The sequence below is a fragment of the Heliangelus exortis genome, chromosome 19 (assembly GCF_036169615.1).
Source record: "Heliangelus exortis chromosome 19, bHelExo1.hap1, whole genome shotgun sequence".
In the NCBI taxonomy this organism is placed as follows: Eukaryota; Metazoa; Chordata; class Aves; order Apodiformes; family Trochilidae; genus Heliangelus; species Heliangelus exortis.
In genome coordinates, this window is record NC_092440.1 from 2,239,753 (window position 1) to 2,261,965 (window position 22,213).

The following is a 22,213-nucleotide window of genomic DNA, read 5'->3' on the forward strand; positions in this document are numbered from 1 at the left end:
CCATCCCTCCCTCCCTCCCTCCATCCATCCCTCCATCCATCCCTCCCTCCCTCCATCCCTCCCTCCCTTCCTCCATCCCTCCCTCCCTCCATCCCTCCACCCCCTGACCTTTTGAGCCCTCCAGCTCATGTGATGCCACAGCAGGACCCCCAGGTACCCACTGGGAGTGCAGGACCCCCCAGGCAGAGCACACAACCCCTCTCAGACCCCCCACAGGACCACAGGTGGCCTTGTCACTGGCACCATCACCTCTGGGTGACAGGGCCAGGCAGAGAAGATGCCACCCTGGTGGCAGAGGACTGTGCAATACCCCATGGGGACAAAAATAGCACCGGTGACCGCATGGGCTGGCGGCAATTTCTTCATCGCTTGGGCGCACGTCACCAACATCCCATGACTGGGGACAAGAGAGCAAGACAGGAAGAAGAGCACCCGGGGAGATGGTGGGAACCCAAAGGCAGGAGCTGACGCAGGTTGGATCCTGGCACCCCCCACCCAACGCATGGGAGAGGGGGGGGACAGCGAGGGACAAACCCTGCAGAGGTTTCCTGCTCTGCACCGTGTCACAGCCCCTGGCTGGGTGCAGCCACCTTTGTGCCTCAGTGTCCCCCAGACTGTGGGGGGTAGAAACTAGTGGGGGGGTATTAATTATTAATTATTATTAATTAAGAATTAATAATACAAAATTAAACATCTTTTGCAGGAGGGGAGGCAAGCCACAAAAGAAGAGATTTTGGGGGGTGGGGGGGGGGTCACAAACACGACGCAGGGACAGAGGTGGCAAAGCTTGGTCACTGCAAAGGGGGGGGGAGGTTGAAGCCTGTGCCTCAGTTTCCCCCGGGACTGTCTGAGGGTTGCAGGCTTCAGCCCTGTTTCAACCCAAAATGACCAGGTCACCTTCTGGGGAGAGGACACAGGCAGTGCCACATCCCCCCTCAGATCCAGTGCCACCACTCTGGGGACCAGCTCTGCCCCCCCTCCCAGGGCAAGAGGCTACATGGAAAGAAAAATAATTGAGCTTTTATTGACTTATTAAAAATTAGGTGAAAATACAGCACTATCATCCCCCTACAACAAGTGACAGCCCAGCCAGGGGACACGAGGCCACCCTGGAGGGGACACAGGGCTGAACCACAGCTCCCCCCCCCCCAATCACTGCCATGGGGGGGTTTGGGGGGTCCCAAGCTCCACGGATGTTTTTGTCTCCCCAGAGGTGTCCCAGAGCCACCCAGGGGGACCACACACCCACGGGGACATGTCCTATCCCCCCCACCCCCATTTTGGTGGCACATCATGGCTTTCAGGCATGTCCCCCCTGCCCAGCAAGCCCCGGGGACACCCACTCTCCTCCCAAGTCCCCAGCCTGGGGACAACGGGTGGCAGGGTGGGGACTGCCCTCCTCCCACAGGACACTGTCCCACCACCATGAGGCCACTGGGTCCTTAAAGCCACCAAACCCCCGCGTCCCCAGCAGGCAGGGAGCTCTGCCCCGCAGCGGGTGGGGGGAGGGCTTCAATTCAAAACCAACAAATGTGGCAGCGGGAGGGAGGAGAGGACAAGGAGGGACCCCACCGTGCCACCGCGCTGGGCCACCAGGGGTGGGGACAGCTGGCCAGCCACTATCTGCCCCCGTCCTGGCGCTGCTGCAGCAGCTGGATGACCTCGGCGATGCCATCCTCAGGGACCTGCCGGGAAGGGGACAACGAGGGGGTCATTGGGCGGGGAGGTGACCCCCTGGAGGAAGGGGGAGGAGGGGGGGGGGGGGAGCAGTGGCGAGGTCCTCACCAAGGCGTGATCGAAGTTGAAGGTGCTGATGTAGTAGGCGGAGATATCGGCGGCCGCCAGCGGCTCCGCGATCTGCGCCACGATGCCGCACTCGTCTGGGAGGGGTTGGAGAGGTGGGGAAACCCCCCCCCCAGAAAAACCTGGGGTGAGCAGCGCCCCACGTACTCCCCCAAGCACGGGGATGGGGTGGCAGAGGGGAAGGGGGATGCTCACCAAAGCCCAGGGGCTGCCCCCCGATCCGCACCATCCGCCAGAGCTCCCCCGAGGAGCTGGTCAGGAGGAGGTCACTGGGGAAGCTGGGAGAGGGGGGGGAGGGTGAGTGTGAGCCCACCCCCCCTCCCTGGAGATGGACAGAAGGACAGAGGGACAGAAGGCACCCACCGCTTCTGGGTTTCGGCATCCATCACGATGGAGATGTAGCCCTCGATGAGGGAGAAGGCAAAGAAGGTGCTGGAGTCGAGGTCCTGGCTGCTGGCACCAGCCTCCCGGGGGGGACTGATGGGAGGGAGGGGGACACAGGGGTCACAGCCCCCCAAAATTGGGAGGACAGGGGCTGGGTGGTGGCACTGGGCACGTTGCAGGGCGGTGTTGGGGTGTGGAGGGTGCTACCTACCCCTAGGGTCTGCAGCCCCCACGATGGGGGACACGAGGTGACAGGATAGTGTGACACTGGGTGCCAGACACACACAGGACAGGGTGACACCAGATTTCGAGTCATTCCCAAAGCACCTCTTGGACCAGGAGGGTCCCACCAGAGGGGACATCACCCCCTGTCCCCTGGGATGTCCCCGTTAGGAGCTTTCTGGCACCGCTCCCACCCTCTTGCAACCCCCTCCCTGGGCTTTGCTGTAACAGGGATTGTGTGTGTGTGGTGTCACCTCAAAGTCCCCTGGGTCACCTCAGGGGTCCCATCTGCCACGGTGGCAGCCTCCCCCCATCTTCCCCCCCAGACGTGCTGGGAGGGGACAAAACCAGTTTGTAAAACACACCCAGAGCTTGAAAAGCCACTGGGAGCAAAGAAGGGGGACATGTCACTGTGGCTCAGGTGGCACTGGGTGAGGGGATGTCACCGTGTCCCTAGGACCCACCTGTGGGAGTAGAAGAGGACGTCGATGAGCATGGTGGCAATGGAGGGCAGCGTGTCGGGGGCCACCGTCAGGACACAGAACCGGGTCTGGGGGCTCTGCACGGGATGCAGCGTGGGGCTGGCAGCTGGCAACGGGGACACGGGAACAGCTTGGGGACAGTCCCGCAGTGCCACCCCGTGGCCACCGCAGCCACAGCCTCTGCGCCCAGCAGGTTGCAGAGGGGGTGACCCCCCGAGGAGGGTCCCCAAGGATGTGGGTACCACGGTGAGAGCTGGAACATCCCGGCGCGGGTCGGGTGGCCCTGAGGACAGGGTGGCCCTGGGGGCAGGGTGTCACTCACCTGGTTTGGGCTTGAGGAAGCCGTTGCTGACATCATCGCAGGTGACAGGGACACATTCCCCGCTCTCCTCCTTGTAGATGTCGAACTCCCCGGCCAGCGTGTGGATCACCACCGGCAGGTCCCGCTCCCGCACCTGCCCAGCGCGGGGACAGGATCAGGCCCCGCTTCTTCCCCCCGCCACCACCCCCTGCCACCAGCAGGGGACATCGGGAGCGGGTGTCCCGGTCCCGGCTCACCAGGATGAAGTCGGTCTGGTAGGTGGAGAGCATCAGCACCGAGACGTGGTGCTCGGCCAGCGGCGCGATGACCGACCTGGCGATCTTGGTGACACCGGTGGCCTGAGAGCCCGAGGGTGCCCGCCCGTTGGAGACCACGCTGAGCACCAACCAGGTGGAATCTGCCACCTGCAGGAACTCGGAGGGAGGCAGCTCTGCGGGGGACGAGGGGAAACTGAGGCACGGAACCCCCCTCCCGGGGCAATGCCACAGGGCTCAAGAGCCACGCGTCACGCTGTCCCGTGGGAGATGAACTGTGGCATGGGGCTGGAGAGCCTTTTTTGGGGCCCTGACCAGCCCCATCCACAAGTAGAATGAGCCCAACAGGGCTCAGCTGTTCCAGGCACTGAGATGGCCTCAATTTGGCCATAGGGATGAGGGGGGACAAGGCTATGACACCCCCTCCCCCCCAAACCTGGACGTGTCTCTCATCCACACACCAGCACCCTGGGCTGGCTGCAAGGGGGTGTGAGGCACTGCACCCCAAAAGTGGCACTGCCAGGGCCCTGGGGCTCATCCCCTATCCCCCTCCAACCTCCCCAGCAGTCCCCAGCCCAGCACTGGGGATGCTCAGGGTGGGGGGACATGGGGCACCAGAGGGGACAAGGGAAGGGCCACCCTGGGGTGCCAGCACCTCCTGCCACCTCATCTAGGGGGGGTAGGGCTCCCAAAAAGTGGTTTTTGTTGGCAGGGAAGGGGTGCTGGCTGGGGGGTATGACAGGAGCTGTGCTTGGGTGTCCACCCCCCACTGCACCCACCCTCCCTGCCAGGAGAGGGGTGGCACTGCCCAGACACCCCAGGGCATCCCCCCTGTCACTGTCCCCCCCACAGAGCTCCCTGGAAAGGACAGTGTGTGTGTGTGTGTGTGGGGGGAGACACTCAGGAGGGGCTCCACACTGCTCCCCCCCACCCAGCAAAGGTGGGGGGGGGCAGCACCCGTGGGTGACACCCCCTCAGAAGCACCCAGCCCCTTGGGCAAGCACCCCGTGTCCCAGCTGAGAAACCAAACTCATCACACGAGTGGCAGTGGGGAGGTCATCCCAGGGAAAGGTCTGGCACCAATGGGGGAACGGGGTCCCCATGATGGGGTCCCCATGGCGGGATGGGTTCTGCACCCCCACCCGAAGCTGGGCTCAGGGCAGGGCCGGATCCCGGGTGTTCCCAGCGCCCATTCCTGAGCAGGAAGCACCAGAACGGCCTCGGCTCCGGCCCAGGGCGGGACACAGATGGGGACACGGGGACCCGGACACACTTAATGGCTTTTCAACACCACCCTGGCCTAGGCGGGGGGGGCGGACGGACTTCGCTGTCCCTGTGTCACCCACCCCAGGGTTTAATTTGGACTCCCAAGAGAGGAGCGGGGGGTGAAGCTCTCCCCAGCCAGGGGTCCATCCCCTGCCCCCCAGCCCTGCAGCAGGGAGAGGTTGGCAGCCCCCCAGCCCCGAGGGGGGGGGCACAGAGGGCACAGTGGGGCTGCCGGCTCGCAAGGACCATTGTTCAGCACTTCCTGCCCTCCCCTTCGGGATTGGGGAATATTTGTCCGTAGGCCCTGAAATAAAACAATATGTGGGGAACAACTCGGGGTGGGGGCAGAACTCGGCCCCCAGAGCCCCTTCCCCCAGCCAAGGAGAGGTGGGAACTGCTCCGGCCACCCAGTGCCCCAGGCTGGGCTGACCCTTGCTCCTTGGGGCAGGGCCAAGGGGAGAAGCTGTGGGTCCTGCAGCCAGGCCAGGAAGGTTTGGGTGTGGGAAGCAGGGCAGGATCCAACCCCTCCAGCACAGCCTGTTGGGCCGGTACCTCCTGCAGCACCGGCGGCCAGGCCTGCGTGTGGACATGTCACCAGCAGTGGACATGTCACCAAATGACACCTTAGGAGGAGAGGGACGGGCCTGAACGGGCTCAAACACAAGCCAGGACACCTCAAAAATCTGGTCCTTGGTTGCAGGCACAGCACCAGCACCACCCTAGGTGGGCACAGGACTGGTTGGCCCAGGCTAGAAGGACAAAGATGGCCAAGGGCACGATGGTGGGGGGGGTGAGGGTAGCAACAGCGAGCTGGGGTGGTTCCCACGGACGTCCCAGCAGGGTCCTGTCCCCTGTCCGGAGCAGCCAGGCTTTGGGCTGTCCCCGGGCTCCCCCTTCTCCCAGCCGGGGCCAGCAGAGAAGCAGCCCTGCCCTGGGAAGAGGATTTTTGGGGTGCAGGAAGCCTGGGACGGGCAAGCTGGGACATCCCCGGTGCAGGAGCCGCGGGGTTGGGTGCTCAGCAGCCGGGGAGCCCCGGGGATGGGCAGGGCTGGAGGAACCTCGCTGCAGCCTCAGGACTCGTTCCCTGCGGCCCAAGCCTGGAGAAACGAACTGAGAACGGGCACAACTCGTGTCTGCGGTGCCAGCCCACCCTAAGAGCGACCTGGAAGCCACCGCTCGGTACCTTTGAAGCCTTCCTCATCCAGCATGATGGTGTAGTCCTCGGGGGTCTCCGTCAAGCTGAAGAATTTGCACCTGAAGAAGAAACCGGTGCTGCCCATCCCAGCACCGCCGCCCGCCGGGGCCGAGCACCGGGAATGGAGCGGGGGAGGGGGGGAGAGGGAAGCTGGAGGAGGAGGAGGAGGACGAAGGCCGGTACTTGCAGCGCTGGGGGAGGAAGAGCAGCTTGAGCAGCGGGTGGGTGTAAAGCCAGAGCCCGCGGCGGGCCAGGCTCAGCACCCGCACCCGGTGCTCCAGAATGTGCAGGTCCATGGCGGCCGAGCCGCACCGGGGCCCCCCCCACCCCCGCCCGATATAAGCACAGCCCCGGGACCGCCCCGGACCGCGGGAGGGGCAATCGGTCGCTCCGCCCCGGACCAGAACTTCGGCCGGGCCCGGGTCACCCGGGGCTGGGTGACCGGGGACCTCAGCCCGGTGCCCCCCGGACCCTGCATCCGACCCGACCCGGAGCCCCCGGGTGCCTGGATGGGATCCGGATCCGGAGCCTCAGAGCCCCGGGGAGCTTAGACTGGACCCACACCGGACCCGACGCGGGGTCCCGGGGAGCCGGAACCGGACCTAGAGCCTAGTACCAGACCTCAGGGTCCCGGAACAACCCCAGTCCAGAGCCCCGGGGAGCCTGGAGCAGACCCGCACCGGAACTCCGGGGAGTCTGGATAGGACCCGAATTTTTTCACCAGAACCCCGGGGTCCCCCGCTCCGGACCCAATCTGGAGCCCTGGGCTGCCTGGACCGGACCCAGGACCCTGCTCCCAGTCCCCGTAGTCAGGGCTGGGACGGGACCCACTAGGACCGGACCCCCTGAGACCCCACATGCCGACTGCGCTGTGCCCCCTCTGCCCACATGGCTCAGTCCTGTGTCCCCCCCCCGGGATAAAGCTGGGAGTGCTGGGGGTAGGAACGGAGGTGTGGGCAGAATTCCCGTCTGCAGGAAGTGCGGGGAGGGAGAGGGGAGCCTGGGAACCATTTTGTGTGTGGGAAACAGAGTTCTGGGGCTCCATGGGATAAATCAGGGGTGCCCTGGCTCTGTTTGGTCACAGGAGAGGTGACACTGGGGCTTGGGGACAGGTCTGGGTGCTGCGAAGGGACCTCACCCCATGGCTGCTCTCCCCTAGGAAGTCTCCCAGGGCCGGGCAGCCACCACCACTGTCACAAGTTGGGGCAGTTCTCAGCGAGCTCCCATTTCCACTTCAAAGAGGAGCAGCCCCAGGGCTGGGTGAGGCACAGAGCCGGGGCAGGGCTTGGCCATGAGGGGTGGTGACAGAGGGGTGACCCTCCCGAGGACCCGATCACACAGGGTGCAGGCTGGGGTCTGCTGTTGGTGCAGCAGGAGGTGGGAGGTGACACCCCCCATGGAGTCGTGTCCCCCCCCCACCCCACTCTGGCACAGGGCGGGGGGGGGGGCTGTGACAAGGAGACAGAGCTGAGCAGCAGGCCCTGTGCCTTTACACAATCCTGCTTTATTTACCCCTTTGTACAAAACCGTTTTTCCCCGCTTTTTATTTTACAAAGCCACCTCCGGCCCTCAGGAGGGGCAGGGGGGCGGGGGGGGAAGAAAGGGGACCCCCCCAAACCAGGGAGTGCCCAGCTGCTCACCCACCCCCACCAGGGCTCGGGGTGTATGTGTAGGGGGTGTTGGGGGTCACCCTGGCAGAGTGAACGCTTCTCCCCCCACACCCCCCAAGCGGAGGGGAGCCCGGAGATGGGGTGTAGGGGGGGGGCTTTGGCCCCGCCGTGGTGGTCTGGCATCAAATCCCGCTGCCTCCGGCGCCTCCTGCCTGCAGCTCCCAACCTCGGTCCCTGTCCTGCGACGGTTACTGCCACGGAGGAATAATAAATAGGCTCAGTGAGTAGGTAAATGGGGTACTACATAGAGGGCTACAGCTCGATATATCCTCACTAGATAAAGAGGAAAAGGGGGCGAGGGCCCCCTGCTCCCCTCCCTCCCCCCCCCCCCCCCGGCTCCTTTACACCCAAGTCCCTCCCTGCGCTGGGAGGGAGGTGCCTGGAGGGGAAGGGGAGGGGGATGGGGGCCATGGCAGACCCTGGGGGCAGCGAGTCGAGGGGCTCTGGGGCAGGGAGAAGGGCTCGAGGGGCAACGCGGGTCCCCCCCCTCCCCCCAGGAGGCGTGGGGAGAGTGGGTGGGTGTCCCACCGCTGGTGGTGCCAGCACCCAGCCGGGGTGGGCACCCAGCAGAAGACCCCGAGGTGGCCCCTTTTGGTCACCGCACCTGGCCACGCTCCCGTTGATGTCCCCTGCCTGTGATGTCCCTGCGCACGGGGGGGGAGGGGACACACGACCACGGGTGTCCCCAGGGAGCCCCGCCGGCCAGCCCGTCCCCAGCCCTCCAGCTCAGAGCCCCCCCCGGCGCCCGGCACGGGGGTCCCCCCGCGGCCCCACCGGGGTGCAGACCCTACAAGTACGTGTCCTCGCTCTCCCGGGAGGTCAGGCTCTCCTTGGACTGGTGGTGGTGGGGGGAGACCTGGGGGTGCAGCAGCTCCCGGGCCGAGCCGGGCGCCCCGTTGCCCTCGGTTCCGGGGCCATTGGCGGGGCTGGCCGGGCTCTTTTCTCGGCTCTTCTCCTTGCTCTTGCGGGCCTTGGGCACGGGAGCGGGGCCCGAGGGGACGATGATGGAGGGGACGGGTTCCAGCGCCTTGCGGGGGGGAGGCTCCGCCTCGCTGATGGCTTTGGCGCCGTGCAGGCGCGGGGGGGATTTGCACTGCAGCTCCCCGTGGGTCTCCCTCCATTTCTTCAGCTGGATCAGGTGTTCCCGTTCGATCTGACGTTCTGTCACCGGCAGCTCGATGACCTGGAGGGGACAGCCTGGTGCCATCAGCATCTCTCCCTCGACAGTGTCACCCGGGGCTTGCTTAGCACCCCGTGTGCTAATACCCACCCGGTGTGGGGGTGTGGGATACACCCCGGGGCAGGGGCAACCCCAAACCCAGACCTTTTAATAAGGTCATAGAACCCCAGACTGGTTTGGGTGGGAAGGGACCTTGAAGATCACCCAGTGCCACCCCTGCCATGGGCAGGGACACCTCCCACCAGCCCAGGCTGCTCCAAACCCCATCCAACCTTCAACACTGCCAGGGATGGGGCAGCCACAGCTTCTGGGGGCAACCTGGGCCAGGGGCTCAGCACCCTCACACCAACCCATTGCTTCCCAACATCTCCTCTCCATCTCCCCTCTTGCAGCTGCAAACCCTTCCCCCTCATCCCATCCCTCCAGGCCCTTGTCCCAAGTCCCTCCCCAGCTTTCCTGGAGCCCCTTCAGGCACTGGAAGCTGCTCTAAGGTCTCCCCATTGCAGCTTCTCTTCTCCAGCCTCAACACCCCCAACTCTCTCCTCCTGGCTCCAGAGCAGAGCTGCTCCAGCCCTCCCAGCAGCTCCAGGGCTCCTCTGGACTCAATCCCCATGCTATGCCAGCTCTGCCCACCCATGGACACCCCAGTCCAGCAGCACAGCTAACTGGGGGGCACTGGACCCCCAGACTCCCTCCCCCAGCACCTCACCTCCTGCACCAGGAAGGTCTCTTGCATGATCTTGGGGCTAAGAGCCCTCAGCCTCTCCATGGTCTCATACTGGCCCTGGCAGGACTTCAGTTTGTCTGAGGAGCCCAAGGTGTGTTTGAGTAGCACCAAGCCCACCCGGAAGATGATCTTCACCCCTGCAAGGGGAGAGGAGAGGGAGTAAGCACCAGGTAGACACTGCCACTGCCACCACATCCCTCAAACGCCACGGGGCACCTGCTCCTGGTCTTGCCAGCAGTAAGGACGGGCACAAATGTGGATTTGGGATGCACGTGCCCTCTAGTCCCCAAGAAAAGTCTGGGGTCCCCACCCCAAACCTGCCCTAACATTGGTCCCACATGCCAGGTACAGGCAAGAAGCTGTGGCAGCACAACAGCTACAGCCCCGAGTGCCATCCACGTGCCACGGGGGTCACCCCAGGAGGAGGAGGAGGATGGTGGGGAGCTTCTACCTTCACAGAAGAACATGTCCCAGACACGCAGGACAGAGCTCCAGGGCAGCGTGCGGGAGAAGGCGCACATGAACCACTCGGTCATGTAGAGGATGGGGTCAATCTTCTGCTTGCTCAGGTGCTTGTAGGCCACGGGGGAGACCTTGTGCAGCAGTGAGAAGAGGATCTGCCCGTCCAGCTGAATGGCCTCCTGCAGGGACAGTGTCAGTGCCAGGCTCCTGGTTAATCCCAGCACCATCCCAGCAGCTCCAGAGGAGGAGCAGCACACCGGACCATGGGATGCTTGAAGCAAACCCCCTGTTCCTGATGCTACTGGGGGGAGATAAGGCACAACACGGAGGCTGTGGGAGCCCTCAGCATGTCCTCAAGCTCCCTTCTTTCTCTAGGGTGAGGAGCTGGAGGGAGCTTTCAGCCTGGAGACATCACCTGCCCCCACCAAAGCCACTGCAGATTTTTTACTCACCAGCTTCTCACTGTAGTAACCAGGGAGGTACTTCTCACAGATCTGCACCAGGCACCAGAACGCTTGCTGCAAGCCAAGGGACAGCGAGTCAGCCCCCCAGGTGACATCCCACCCAGCCCCTCCAGCTGTCCCCTGCCCTCCTACCTCAGCTGGCATGTGCATGAGCAGGACAGCAGCGATGGGAGCCTGTGCCTGGCAGTACCCCTCCTCTGGGCGGTACAGGGTGTAAGCCTTCAGCACCCGAAACAGATCCTGCTGCCTGCAGAGACAGCCCCGGGAAGGGAGAGGTGGAGGGAGGGCAAAAAGGGGGCCCAGCAGCCTCCCCCCTGAGCCAAATGGCTGCCGGGCACCTGGCCCCGCAGGTTGGCCACCGACCACCCCTCCTCCCCCATGAGTCTGGGTCAGAACCTGGATGGGGACACAAAGCCAAGGTTTTGGGGCACGATGAGCATGGCTCTGCTCTGGGAAGTTCTGCCCATGGAGGTCCCATCCCACACACATCCCAGGGATGCTCTCCCAAAGGGCAGGGACCCAGCAGCAAGCACAGAGACTCCCTGACATCTAGGGAACAGCATTTCCCTGGAGAAATGGGATCCAGCTCAACCTGAGGAGAAACTTCCTGACTGGGAGGGTGAGGGAGCCCTGGCTCAGGCTGCCCAGAGAGGTTCTGGAGTCTCCTTCTCTGGAGCCTTTCCAACCCCCCCTGGATGTGTTCCTGGGGGATCCTGCTGGGGCAGGGGGTTGGATGGGATGAGCTCCAGAGGTCCCTCCCAACCTCTGGCATTCTCTGACTGTATGAAACAGGGGTCAGAGCTGGCTTCCTGCCCTCCTGCCATGGCAATTCCCACCCTGCCAGGTGGCAGAGCCCTTGCCAAGGGCTGCAACCCACAGCCCAGCTCCTGGGAAGCTGTCCTGTCCTCAGCCTGGCTGCCCTGTGAGCTGGGGTGGGGGGATGGAAGGACCATGAGGGACACTGCAGGGGACAAGTGTGGCTCTGTGTGCTGGGACAGGCAGTGGCCACCCCACCGTGGCAGCCTGGTGGCTGCTGGGGACCAGACATGCACTCACCCGTGGCCTCCACGTGAGACAAACATCTCGTGGAAGGGGAACTGCCGGTGGAGATCCCTCTCAATCACATCCAGCCACTTGGGCTCCCCTGGCAGGAGATCCAGTTCCTGGGGAGGAGAAGGTGAGCACCACCCCACTACCCCTGGTGAACCCCATGGGGTGGTGATCAGCCCCTGGTGAACCCCATGGGGAGGTGGTCAGACCCTGGTGAGCCCCATTAAGTGATGGGTCAGCCCCTGGTGAACCCCATCAAGTGGTGGTCAGCCCCTGGTGAACCCCATTAAGTGATGGGTCAGCCCCTGGTGAACCCCATCAAGTGGTGATCAGCCCCTGGTGAACCCCATGGGGTGGTGATCAGCCCCTGGTGAACCCCATTAAGTGATGGGTCAGCCCCTGGTGAACCCCATGGGGTGGTGATCAGCCCCTGGTGAACCCCATTAAGTGATGGGTCAGCCCCTGGTGAACCCCATGGGGTGGTGATCAGCCCCTGGTGAACCCCATGGGGTGGTGATCAGCCCCTGGTGGCCAGGCCACCATTCCTATGTCACCCCCCCCTCCCCCAGCACGGGACACAAACATCATCTGGGACCCCAAGAAATGTCCCAGGCCTGGATGGAGCAGGAGCCATCCCAACACTGTCTGTCACCCCTCTCCCTTCCCCAGCAGAGCACGGGGGTTCCCTGGTGACACTCACATCAAACTTGCCCATGTTCTGCTCCAGTTTGACCTTGCTCCCAGACAGGTACTGCCAGGCCCGGCCCCGCAGGGAGGGGGGAATCCCCTTCTGGCACCGCAGTCGGATCTGTGGGGAGGGTCAGGATTGTCAGGGGGGGGAAAAAAATCCCAGAGCAGTGAGGAGCAAAGAGGCCCCTGGGTCCCTGTCCCAGGGGATGTGTCCCTGCACCCCCTGGCTTGGGGATCTGCAGCCAGGCACTGCTCACCCCCTTCTCCCCACCCTCTCTGAGGGTGCCAGGAGCACGGGGGAAGATTTGTGGTTTGCAAACAGCTCCAAACAAGCCCAGCTCTGAGCCTGCTGAGAGCTGGAAAAGCAAAGTTTGGAGCCAAAGTGAGGAGCAGGCAGCTCCCACCCCACCCTGGGCAGAGCCCCAAGCCTCCTGCTCAGCTGGGGGGTGCTGAGCATCTCGGGTCTCTTCTCCACAGTGCCAGCAACAGGAGAGGAAACAGGGTCAAGGTCCACCAGGGGAGGTTCAGGTTGGATATTGGAATATATTTCTTCCCAGGAAGAGCAGTTAACCATTGGAAGGGGCTTCCCAGGGAGGGGGTGGAGGCACCATCCCTGGAGGTGTTCAAAAGATGGGGAGATGAGGTGTTCCAGGGGGTGGTTTGGTGGTTATGGGGTTGTAGGGCAGAGGGTTGGACTTGATGACCTCAGAGAGCTTTTCTAACCTTAATGATTCCACGATCTCCTCCTCCTGGGTGTCCAGGCAGGTCTGGCTGCAGCTCCCTGCCCAGCCAGCCCCCAGTTTCCTTGGCTCAAGGCACTGGCCAGGACCAAAGTCCAGGCAAGGCAGCACCAGCTGGTACTCAGGGGCTGAGCTGGCTTAACCCTGTCCCTGCCAGCACCAACCAAGACTGGAGACCCCCCCTCCACCCCACTCCAGCTCCCAGGGAAGCAGCAGCACCACCTCCCCACAGCCTTGTGAGCTGTGACCCCACGGGATCGGGTGCTTCCAGCACATCCCCCCCAACACACAATCCTGCAAAATCCCAGCGTGGCCTCAGCTCCCCCCCCTCAGGTGACACCTTCCAACCCCTAGAGAGGTGCCAGCAGCTCCCTAAGCCTCCCCTGCCTGCCCAGACCTCCTTTTCCCAGCTTGCTGGTGGAACTGTGGTGTAAGGCTGGTGTTTCCAGGCAGCAGGGTGGTGTCCCCAGGAGGGTTTGCTGCTCCCTGGCTGCTCCCCTGCTTGTTTACTCGGGCAGGTCCCAAACCCTTGGAGCCTTTGTGCTGGCAGGAAAGGCAGTGGGCGATGCCCAGGGCAGCTGTGGGCAGCTCTGCTGCTGCTGACAGCTCCTTTTTTTCCCAGCCAGCTCCCTTTCCTGAGCTGCCAGGAAGGAAGCTGCCTCGCTGGGTTTTGGTTCAGCCAAAGCATCTCATCCCCTTGGCTCCAGGCTGAGTCCATCACTTCTGTTCTGGGGGTACCCAATCCCTCAGATCCCACCTTGCCCTGGGAGCTGAGCTGGGCTGGGGGGATGCTGAAAGCAAAGAGCAAAGTGCTGAGAGCTGCTCGTGTGTCTTCCCTCCCTGGGGCTGGCTGGAAAGGGCAAGGATCAGCACCTGGCACTGCCACAGCTCAGTGCTGTGAAGGACGTGAGGCCACTGGGATCCAGGCCAGGGAAGGAGGGAGCATTTTGGGATCCTGGAGCAGTGTAGGTGTGAGTGAGCCTGGCAGGAACTGGCCCAAGAGATCCCCCGGGCTGTCAGCCAAGAGCAGCCAGAAAAGCACCGGGGTATTTTATTTTTTTTTTTCAGAAGTAGAAGGAGCTCCTTGGAGTGGCAGCACCCAATCCATGCTGCCTGGTCCCACAGCAAAGCACCCATGCTCCTGCCAGAGCAGGGACAGGCAGCAGCACCCCAGGGTGCCAGGCACAGGGCAGAGGCACCTCAGAAGCCCTGAGAATGGATTTTTGCTTCAGGAGAGAATCTCTAACTCCCCCCCACGGAGCTGAGCTCAAGCAGGAGGGAGCTCCTCTGGAGCCAGAGGGATGTTGGAGCCTTCACCCAAGCCAGAGAGCAGCAGGAACCACCCCTGGGACACGGCACCTTCCTGCTGTGTCCTGGAAAGCCAAGAAAGGGGCCAAGAAACACAGGAGGGATTCCTGCCTGGCTCCAGAGGCACTGAGCAGGGACGGGAGCACAGCACACGGAGCGGTGCCAGGAGGCTCTGCCAGGGGGGAAGGAGGAGGAGGAGGAGGAGGAAGAGGCCCTTTGGCCACTCTCAGGCACCACTGTCCCATGCCAGCAGGGGACAGACAGCAGCATCCCAGGACCTGCTGTGTCCCATCTCTGTCCTGGAGGTCAGGGAGGACCAAGAGCCCAAGCACACACCACTTCAGGTCTCCTGGGGACCCCAACTGGCAGCACAACCACATCAGGCTCCAACATTTCCTACCCAGAGCTTTTTTTGGTCTACAAGATGCTCAAACCAGAAGTTTCCATGACTGAACAATTCCCACAGCTGCCTGCAGGCAGCCAGAGAAGCCCAAGGAAGGCTCCAGCACGGCGGGGAGCAGGAGTGGGCTGGCTGGGGGATGACAGCCTCAGTCCCTCCCCCTCCTCAATTCCCCTCCTGCTGCCACCAGAAGTGTCACGGGGAGGGGACAGGGAGGGGACAGCCCACTGGAATTACCCCTCCATCTGCAGGGACCTGGTGACAGGGAGGGCTGCCCCACAGCCTTCGAGGGGGACCCTTCCCCCAGCACCCCCACAGCCATCCACAGCAACCCAAGGACAAGGCCCTCACTCACCTTCTTGTGTTTTTTGGCCATCCACTTGTCCCAGTTGTTGAGCATGTCCAACCATTTGGATTCCCTCTGCCTCAGCACCTCCAGGGGGACCTCCTCCAGCCTGAGGGGCAGGAGAGGATGCTCAGGGCAGCACCAGCCCTCCTGCCCCTGCAGAGCCCCAGTGTCCCCCCCCCCAACCCCAGAGTACCCCACAGCCCCGAACTCCCCTCTGGGGAGCAGAGCCAGAGCATCCCTGAGGATCTGGGAAGCAGGGAGCAGAGTGGGAGCTGAGGGAGGTCAGGAAGCAGAGAGAGGCAGGGCCAGGAGCATCATGTCATCCCCACAGCCCTGCTGGTTCCCCAAAAACCTGGCACTGCTCCAGACCCGGCCCAGAGCCCAGCCCAGGGTCCCCCAGGAGGAGGGGAGTGTTTTCCAGGCTCAGCCTGGCCAGGGAATCTGATTTAACCCTGCTGAAGCAGGCAGGGATGGAGAGGCAGGCAAAGAGAAACCAAGGATGGAGAAGCCAGGGAAGGAGAGGCCACTGTCCCTCTGACACCGGGCACCCTCTGATTTGACCAGTGATAGGACAAGGGGTAATGGGTGTAAATTGGAGCATAGGAGGTTCAAGTTGAATATCAGAAAAAATTTTTTTACTGTAAGGGTGATGGAGCCCTGGAACAGGCTGCCCAGGGGGGTTGTGGAGTCTCCTTCACTGGAGACATTCAAAACCCACCTGGACACGTTCCTAGGGGATGTACTCTAGGGGGCCCTGCTCTGGCAGGGGGGGTTGGACTAGATGATCTTTCGAGGTCCCTTCCAACCCCTAGGATTCTATGATTCTATGATTTCCCCAGCAGGGACCTGGGGTGACAGAGCTTGGCCAGGCCCAAGGATGGACATTCCAAAGGGAATCAATCCCAAGCCATCAATGAGGGAGCCAGACCGACCCCAGGAGCAGTCGGATCCTTTTTAAGAACCCAACAACAGTGGTTTGGGGTCCAAGCATCCCCCAGGGAGGTGCAGAGCATCCATCCCAGGACACACAGGTCCTGCCTCCTCCCACCCCACTGCCCTGCTCCCTACTTCCTGCCCAGCCCTTCCCGGACAATGGGGTGGGATGGTTTGGGAGGGCAAACCCCCTGGGAATGGCTCAGCTTTCCTTGGCAGGGCTGCAACAGCTTGGGATGGGAGGAGAGAGGGATGGAGGGGGAGAGAGAGAGGGATGGAGGAGGGGGAGAGAGGGATGGAGGGGGAGAGAGAGAGGGATGGAGGGGGAGAGAGAGAGGGATGGAGGGGGAGAGAGAGAGGGATGGAGGAGGGGAAGAGAGAGAGGGATGGAGGAGGGAGAGAAGGGATGGAGGAGGAGGAGAGAGAGAGGGATGGAAGAGGGGAGAGAGGGATGGAGGAGGGAGAGAGAGAGGGATGGAGGAGGGAGAGAGAGAGGGATGGAGGAGGAGGAGAGAGGGATGGAGGAGGAGGAGAGAGAGGGATGGAGGAGGAGGAGAGAGAGGGATGGAGGAGGAGGAGAGAGAGGGATGGAGGAGGAGGAGAGAGAGGGATGGAGGAGGAGGAGAGAGAGGGATGGAGGAGGAGGGGAGAGAGGGATGGAGGGGGAGAGAGGGATGGAGGGGGAGAGAGGGATGGAGGGGGAGAGAGGGATGGAGGGGGAGAGAGGGATGGAGGGGGAGAGAGGGATGGAGGGGGAGAGAGGGATGGAGGGGGAGAGAGGGATGGAGGGGGAGAGAGGGAGGGATGGAGGAGGGAGAGAAGGGAAGGAGGAGGGGGAGAAGGGAAGGAGGAGGGGGAGAAGGGACGGAGGGGCAGAGGGATGGAGGGGCAGAGGGATGGAGGGAGCACTGGCCCCGAGCCGGGGCTGCTGGAGGAGCTGGGGCTCTCCAAGGCGTGGGAAGCTCCGGGAGTGCTGGATGCTGGATACAGGAGCTGGCCCCGGGCCTGCTGGAGCCCTGCCAGCCCAGACTGGAAGCTGTTACCAGCCGAGGGCTGCCTGGCAGTGGGCATGGAGCTCAGATGGCTGAGGTGGGGAGGACCCCAGGGCAGCCCAGGCCAGAAGGCAGCCAGGAGGTGGGGAAAGGGCTCTTCTGCAGCCACCCTGGGGGTGACAACCCCACAGCTCAACCCTTCCCAGTGCCCCAAGACCCCCTGGGGGTGCTGGGCCATCCCACTCCTGCTTCCCCAAAAGCTCTGCTAACCATGGAGGGAGGCCGTGCCCTCCCGTTTATCCGTTCCTGGGCAGACAGAGGGTGGATAAAAGCCCCGGACAGGCAGGATTGGGCCCCAGCACATCTGCAGGGCACGGGAGGAAGGCTCAAGCCCCGTGGCCACAGCCCCAAGCACGAGCCACCTCCAGTGACAGCAGCCTCGAGCCCTGAGGACAGGGACAGCCCCGCCAAGAAGCCAGGGACAGCCATAGGGGTGACAGCCAGGACATCCCAAGTGTCCCCAAAACGTGGTGTGTGGACAGGATGGGGGTGCAGCACCCCTACACCCCCAGGGACAAGAGTTGAGACATCCCGTGTCGTGCAACATGGGGTGCAGCACCCCTAAACCACAGGGACATCCCAAACATCCCCAAAACACGGGGTGTGGCCAGGATGGGGTGCAGCAGCCCAGCAGGAGAGGCCACCCGGCTCCCGGGGTGCCCAGGGACAGGGTTTATCACCCCAAGACATGCACCTTGCCCAGCATCACCCATCTCCCCCAGACACCCACCCGCAGCTTTATGAGGGGCCAACACTCTGCTCCTCACAGACGGGGAAACTGAGGCACGGGGCCCAGGCAGAGCAGCCCAGCAGGGAGCCTGCTCTGGGTGCTGTCCCAGGAGGAGAGGGATCGGGATAATGTCCCTTCTGTGACCCCACAAACCCTCGGCCAGGAAGGCAAACAGCAGCCGGGCTGCCTGCAGAACCAGCTCCGGGGCAGCCCCGAGCACATTCCTGGGAGCCGGCACCGCCCCGGGGCTCAGCCCTTCGGGCCAGCAGAGCCCTGGGCTACTGACAGCCGATTTGGGCCACCTCGAAGCCTTCCTCCGGGTTCCGGGGGGGAGGGGGGGGTGGCCAGCGAGTCCCCCTCCGCGGCGATCGCTGCCGAGCGGTGGTCGGGCCGCCGCCTCCTCCTCCTCCTCCTCCTCCGCTCGACGGCGGCCAAAACCCCCGCCGGAATCCGGCGCCGGGAGGAGAGAAGAGGCCGGAGGGAAGCGGACCCGGAGCCGGGGGTTCCTCAGAGCTCGGGGAGGGCGAATTTTCCCGAAGCCCCGGGGCAGGAGGGGCGGACAAACCTTAGGGATTCTCCCTCGCATCCCGCCCGCTGCGGCCTCCGGGATCCCGGCGTAGCCCGGGCTCGGGAGGGGCTTTAGAGACCACCGGAGGGAGCCCAGCCCCCTCCCGGGACCCCCCCGGGACCCCCCCGGACCCCCAGGGAGTCCGAAGGGGCCGAACCGGGCCCGCTCACCCCCCCCCCACCCTCCCCGGGAGCCGCTGCGCTTCCGGGGCGCGGGCCTGAGCCGCTCCGGGGCGCCGGGGAGCGGCCGCCAATGCCCCGAGAAGGACCGGGGGCGGAGGACAAACCCCCCCCGGGGCGGGAAGGGCCGTTACCGGCGCGGCCCAGCAGCCAGGCCCCGTGGCTGGGTCCGGCGGGGGCTGAGGGGCCGTTCCCGGCCTGTCCCGAACCCCGGGCAGCCTCGGGGCCGCGGGTTGCGCCCCATCCCGGTTCCCTCGTCCCCCATCCCCGTCCCCACTCACGGTCCCTCGGCGCTGCGGCTGCCGACGATGAAGCCGAACTTATCGACCCGCCGCTCCTCGGGGCCGCCGCCGTTGACCTCGGAGTCGGAACCGAGGGAGCTGAGCTCGTCGGCGGGCGGCTCGGCCAGGCTCTCGCGGGTACCGGCCAGGCTGTGGTGGCCGCCGGGCGAGCCGGGCCCGTCGCCCCCGCGGCTCTTGGCCATGGCGGCGCGGTCAGCGGCGCGGCTGCCGCTCCTCCATGCCGCGGCCACGGCGGCGGCCACGCCCCCCGCCTCACGGACACGCCCCCGCGCCGCGCCGCCATTGGGCGGCCGAGAGGCGGAGACCAATCGGGAGAAGGGAAGGAGAAAGGAAACGCCCCCGTCCGAAGGGGATTGGCTGAGCCGGGCGCAGGCAGCTGTCTGTCAAACGGCGGCCGAGGGGACGGGGAAGAGGGGGCGGGCGGGGCTGATGGCGGGGCGGCCACCGGGGGGTACTGGGGGTACTGGGATGGCACTGGGACTAAGGGGATGGAGCTGGGATTAAGGGGATGGCACTGGGACGGCACTGGGACTGAGGGGATGGAGCTGGGATTAAGGGGATGGCACTGGGACAGCACTGGGATGGCACTGGGACGGCACTGGGACTGAGGGGATGGAGCTGGGATTAAGGGGATGGCACTGGGACAGCACTGGGATGGCACTGGGACAGCACTGGGATGGCACTGGGACTGCGAGGATGGAGCTGGGATTGTGGGGATGGCACTAGGATGGCACTGGGACTGCAGAGATGGCACTGGGACAGCACTGGGACGGCACTGGGACTGTGGGGATGGAGCTGGGATTGCGGGGATGGCACTGGTATGGCACTGGGACTGCAGAGATGGCACTGGGACAGCACTGGGACGGCACTGGGACAGCACTGGGACGGCACTGGGACAGCACTGGGACTGTGGGGATGGAGCTGGGATTGTGGGGATGGCACTAGGATGGCACTGGGACTGCAGAGATGGCACTGAGACAGCACTGGGACGGCACTGGGACTGTGGGGATGGAGCTGGGATTGCGGGGATGGCACTGGTATGGCACTGGGACTGCAGAGATGGCACTGGGACAGCACTGGGACGGCACTGGGACAGCACTGGGACAGCACTGGGACTGTGGGGATGGAGCTGGGATTGCGGGGATGGCACTGGGATGGCACTGGGACTGCAGCAATGGTACTGAGGCTGCACTGGGACTGCGGGGGTGTTGGCCACGCACACACTGGGGCTGCAGGAGGGCTGTGTGGGACTGAACTGGGGTTGTGCTGGGCATAGACTGGGATCTGTGGCCCTGCCCCAGTCCCCAGGCTGGATGGAGAGGTGGGACCGTGAGAACCTGGGTCAGGGCAACCCCCAGTGTCTGTTCAGCCTGGTGGGGTGGGAAGGGACCTGGAAAGGAGCTCTGGAGAGAAGGACAGAGCCATCCATGTGTGCTGGCAGCCCAGAAACCCCCCAAGGGCCCCTCTGGGGAGACCCCCCTGAGGTAAATCTGGGTCCAGCTCTGGGGTCCCCATCAGCAGAAGGACAGGGAGGTGTTGGAGCCAGTCCAGAGGAGGCCCTGGAGCTGCTGGGAGGGCTGGAGCAGCTCTGCTCTGGAGCCAGGAGGAGAGAGTTGGGGGTGTTGAGGCTGGAGAAGAGAAGGATCCCATGGGGACACCTTAGAGCACCTTCCAGTGCCTGAAGGGGCTCCAGGAAAAGCTGGGGAGGGACTTGGGACAAGAACAGGGAGGGATGGGATGAGGGGGAAGGGTTTGCAGCTGCAAGAGGGGAGGTGGAGAGGAGATGTTGGGGAGGGAGAAATTCTTTGGGGTGAGGGTGCTGAGCCCCTGTCCCAGGTTGCCCAGAGGTAGATGTCCCATCCCTAGAAACATTCCAGATCAGGTTGGATGGGGCTTGGAGCAGCCTGGTGTAGGTGAAGATGTCCCTGTTCACCTCAGGGTAGTTAGAATGAAATGATCTTTAATATTTCCTTCCCCTCCAAACCAGTCTGGAATTCCCTGATCCCAGCTCCCCACAGCCAGACCACCCCTCCCACTCCTTGAGTTTCTCCATCCCTCAGCAGCCTCATCCCCTCCAGCCCAGACAGCTCCAACTGGGACATCTCTCCTAAAAACACAGCACAAGATCAACAAGTGACAGGGGGACAGTGCTGGGTCTGGGCCCTGGGTCTGGACCTTCTGGGATCTGGGACCTACTGGGATCTGGGACCTACTGGGATCTGGGACCTTCTGGGATCTGGGACCTACTGGGATCTGGGACCTTCTGGGATCTGGGACCTTCTGGGATCTGGGACCTACTGGGATCTGGGACCTACTGGGATCTGGGACCTACTGGGATCTGGGACTCCCTCCTCTCCCTGGCCCAGCAATGATGGGTTTGTTGGTGCCCTCTGGTACCAGGTGAAGCCCCAGCAGATCAAGTGAAGGACCCAGAACATGAAGTCCCCAAGTCCATCAGCACCCAAGGTTTTCCAGCATCTGATGGGTCCTGTCCTGGGCCACGGATCCAGAAGGGGCTGGCAGGGCTCCAGGCAGGTTCCCAGACTCCTGCCAGAGCCCTGAGCAGGGCAAGGTCTTGGCTGAGGGTGTCACCTCAGCAGGGGTGGCTGGTGCCACCCAGCACAGCTGGAGAACAGCTGGGTGACCTTCAGTGGGTTGGGCCCTGTGGCAGATGTTAAAAAAAAAAACCAAAAAACAAAACCAACAGGACTTCTCCATTTCACAGCTCTCTTGGCAGTTTTGTTCCCAGCTCTGGAAACCCCCAGTTTTGTTATCTCCAAGCTTCTACCTATTGTCTTTTGTTTTTTTCAAAGCCAAAGGGAAGTTTGTCATCCAGCCTTCCTGCACCCTACACCCACCCCAAACACCCCGAGATCCTCCCAGCACCTGCAGCCATCTGGCAGAGACAGCAGCTGGCCACCAGGGCCAGGGGACCACTGGCCACCTGGGCCACCACTCCATCCCCACAGCCCCAGGGCTTCCTCCTGCTGGAGAAGAGCAGAACAAGTCAGGAGGACACCAACTCTTCCTTCCTGCCCCATCCCTCTGTGCCCCCAGACTGAAGGTGAATTGGCTGCTCCCTGGCACTAAAATCCCAGACCTGGGGTTTGGGATTGTCTCAGAAGCTGAGAGATACCCACATCCCAGCACAGCCTCTCCCTTGGCACCTCGTTATCTGGGTGCTGATGGAGATGAAGCTCTGGGGGATGTCTGTGGCTGCAGCCCAGCCCTGACAGGAGGCACAGCAAAAACCCCTTTTCCAGACCTGGATGCTCTCCAGAGCTTTGTGCCACAAAGGGTAAAATCCATTTGCCAAGAAAACCTTCACCCAATTCAATTCAAACTGATTTTTCTGGCCCCTCCCCACCTGCACGTTCAGGAATAATTACAAAAATTTTAACAACTCCCCTTTTGTGCTGCCTTCCCTACAATATTTCCTGCCTCTTCTGTGATAAACTGCTTTAATTACAACCCCCCAGCA

The 22,213-nt window shown here is 63.4% G+C and overlaps 2 protein-coding genes across 9 annotated transcripts; both read right to left on the reverse strand.

Annotated features, from left to right (window-relative positions):
• Positions 1 to 1,000: 1,000 nt before the first annotated feature.
• Positions 1,001 to 6,271, reverse strand: CASTOR1 (cytosolic arginine sensor for mTORC1 subunit 1). Of its 2 annotated transcripts, none has more exons than XM_071762688.1 (9): positions 6,112 to 6,269; positions 5,917 to 5,987; positions 3,450 to 3,643; positions 3,214 to 3,346; positions 2,874 to 2,997; positions 2,167 to 2,280; positions 1,999 to 2,081; positions 1,786 to 1,880; positions 1,001 to 1,685 (listed from the first exon to the last, which is right to left on the reverse strand). In XM_071762688.1, the coding sequence occupies exons 1-9, from the start codon at positions 6,222 to 6,224 to the stop codon at positions 1,620 to 1,622; spliced, it is 993 nt and encodes a 330-aa protein (XP_071618789.1). In that variant the 5' UTR covers positions 6,225 to 6,269; the 3' UTR covers positions 1,001 to 1,619. The 2 variants fall into 2 exon arrangements, with proteins under 2 accessions (XP_071618789.1, XP_071618790.1); XM_071762689.1 differs by having other exon boundaries at positions 1,194 to 1,676; positions 1,769 to 1,880; positions 6,112 to 6,271.
• Positions 6,272 to 7,412: 1,141 nt separating this feature from the next.
• On the reverse strand, positions 7,413 to 18,993 carry TBC1D10A (TBC1 domain family member 10A). Of its 7 annotated transcripts, none has more exons than XM_071762691.1 (10): positions 18,712 to 18,992; positions 14,975 to 15,074; positions 12,182 to 12,289; positions 11,488 to 11,594; positions 10,564 to 10,678; positions 10,420 to 10,485; positions 9,957 to 10,146; positions 9,488 to 9,642; positions 8,390 to 8,781; positions 7,413 to 7,789 (listed from the first exon to the last, which is right to left on the reverse strand). In XM_071762691.1, exons 1-10 carry the CDS (start codon positions 18,912 to 18,914, stop codon positions 7,615 to 7,617), a joined length of 1,611 nt encoding a protein of 536 aa, XP_071618792.1. In that variant the 5' UTR covers positions 18,915 to 18,992; the 3' UTR covers positions 7,413 to 7,614. The 7 variants fall into 7 exon arrangements, 6 of the variants coding, with proteins under 6 accessions (XP_071618792.1, XP_071618796.1, XP_071618791.1 ...); XM_071762695.1 differs by lacking the exon at positions 18,712 to 18,992 and adding an exon at positions 18,249 to 18,381; XM_071762690.1 differs by having other exon boundaries at positions 10,420 to 10,678; positions 18,712 to 18,993.
• Positions 18,994 to 22,213: the final 3,220 nt, after the last annotated feature.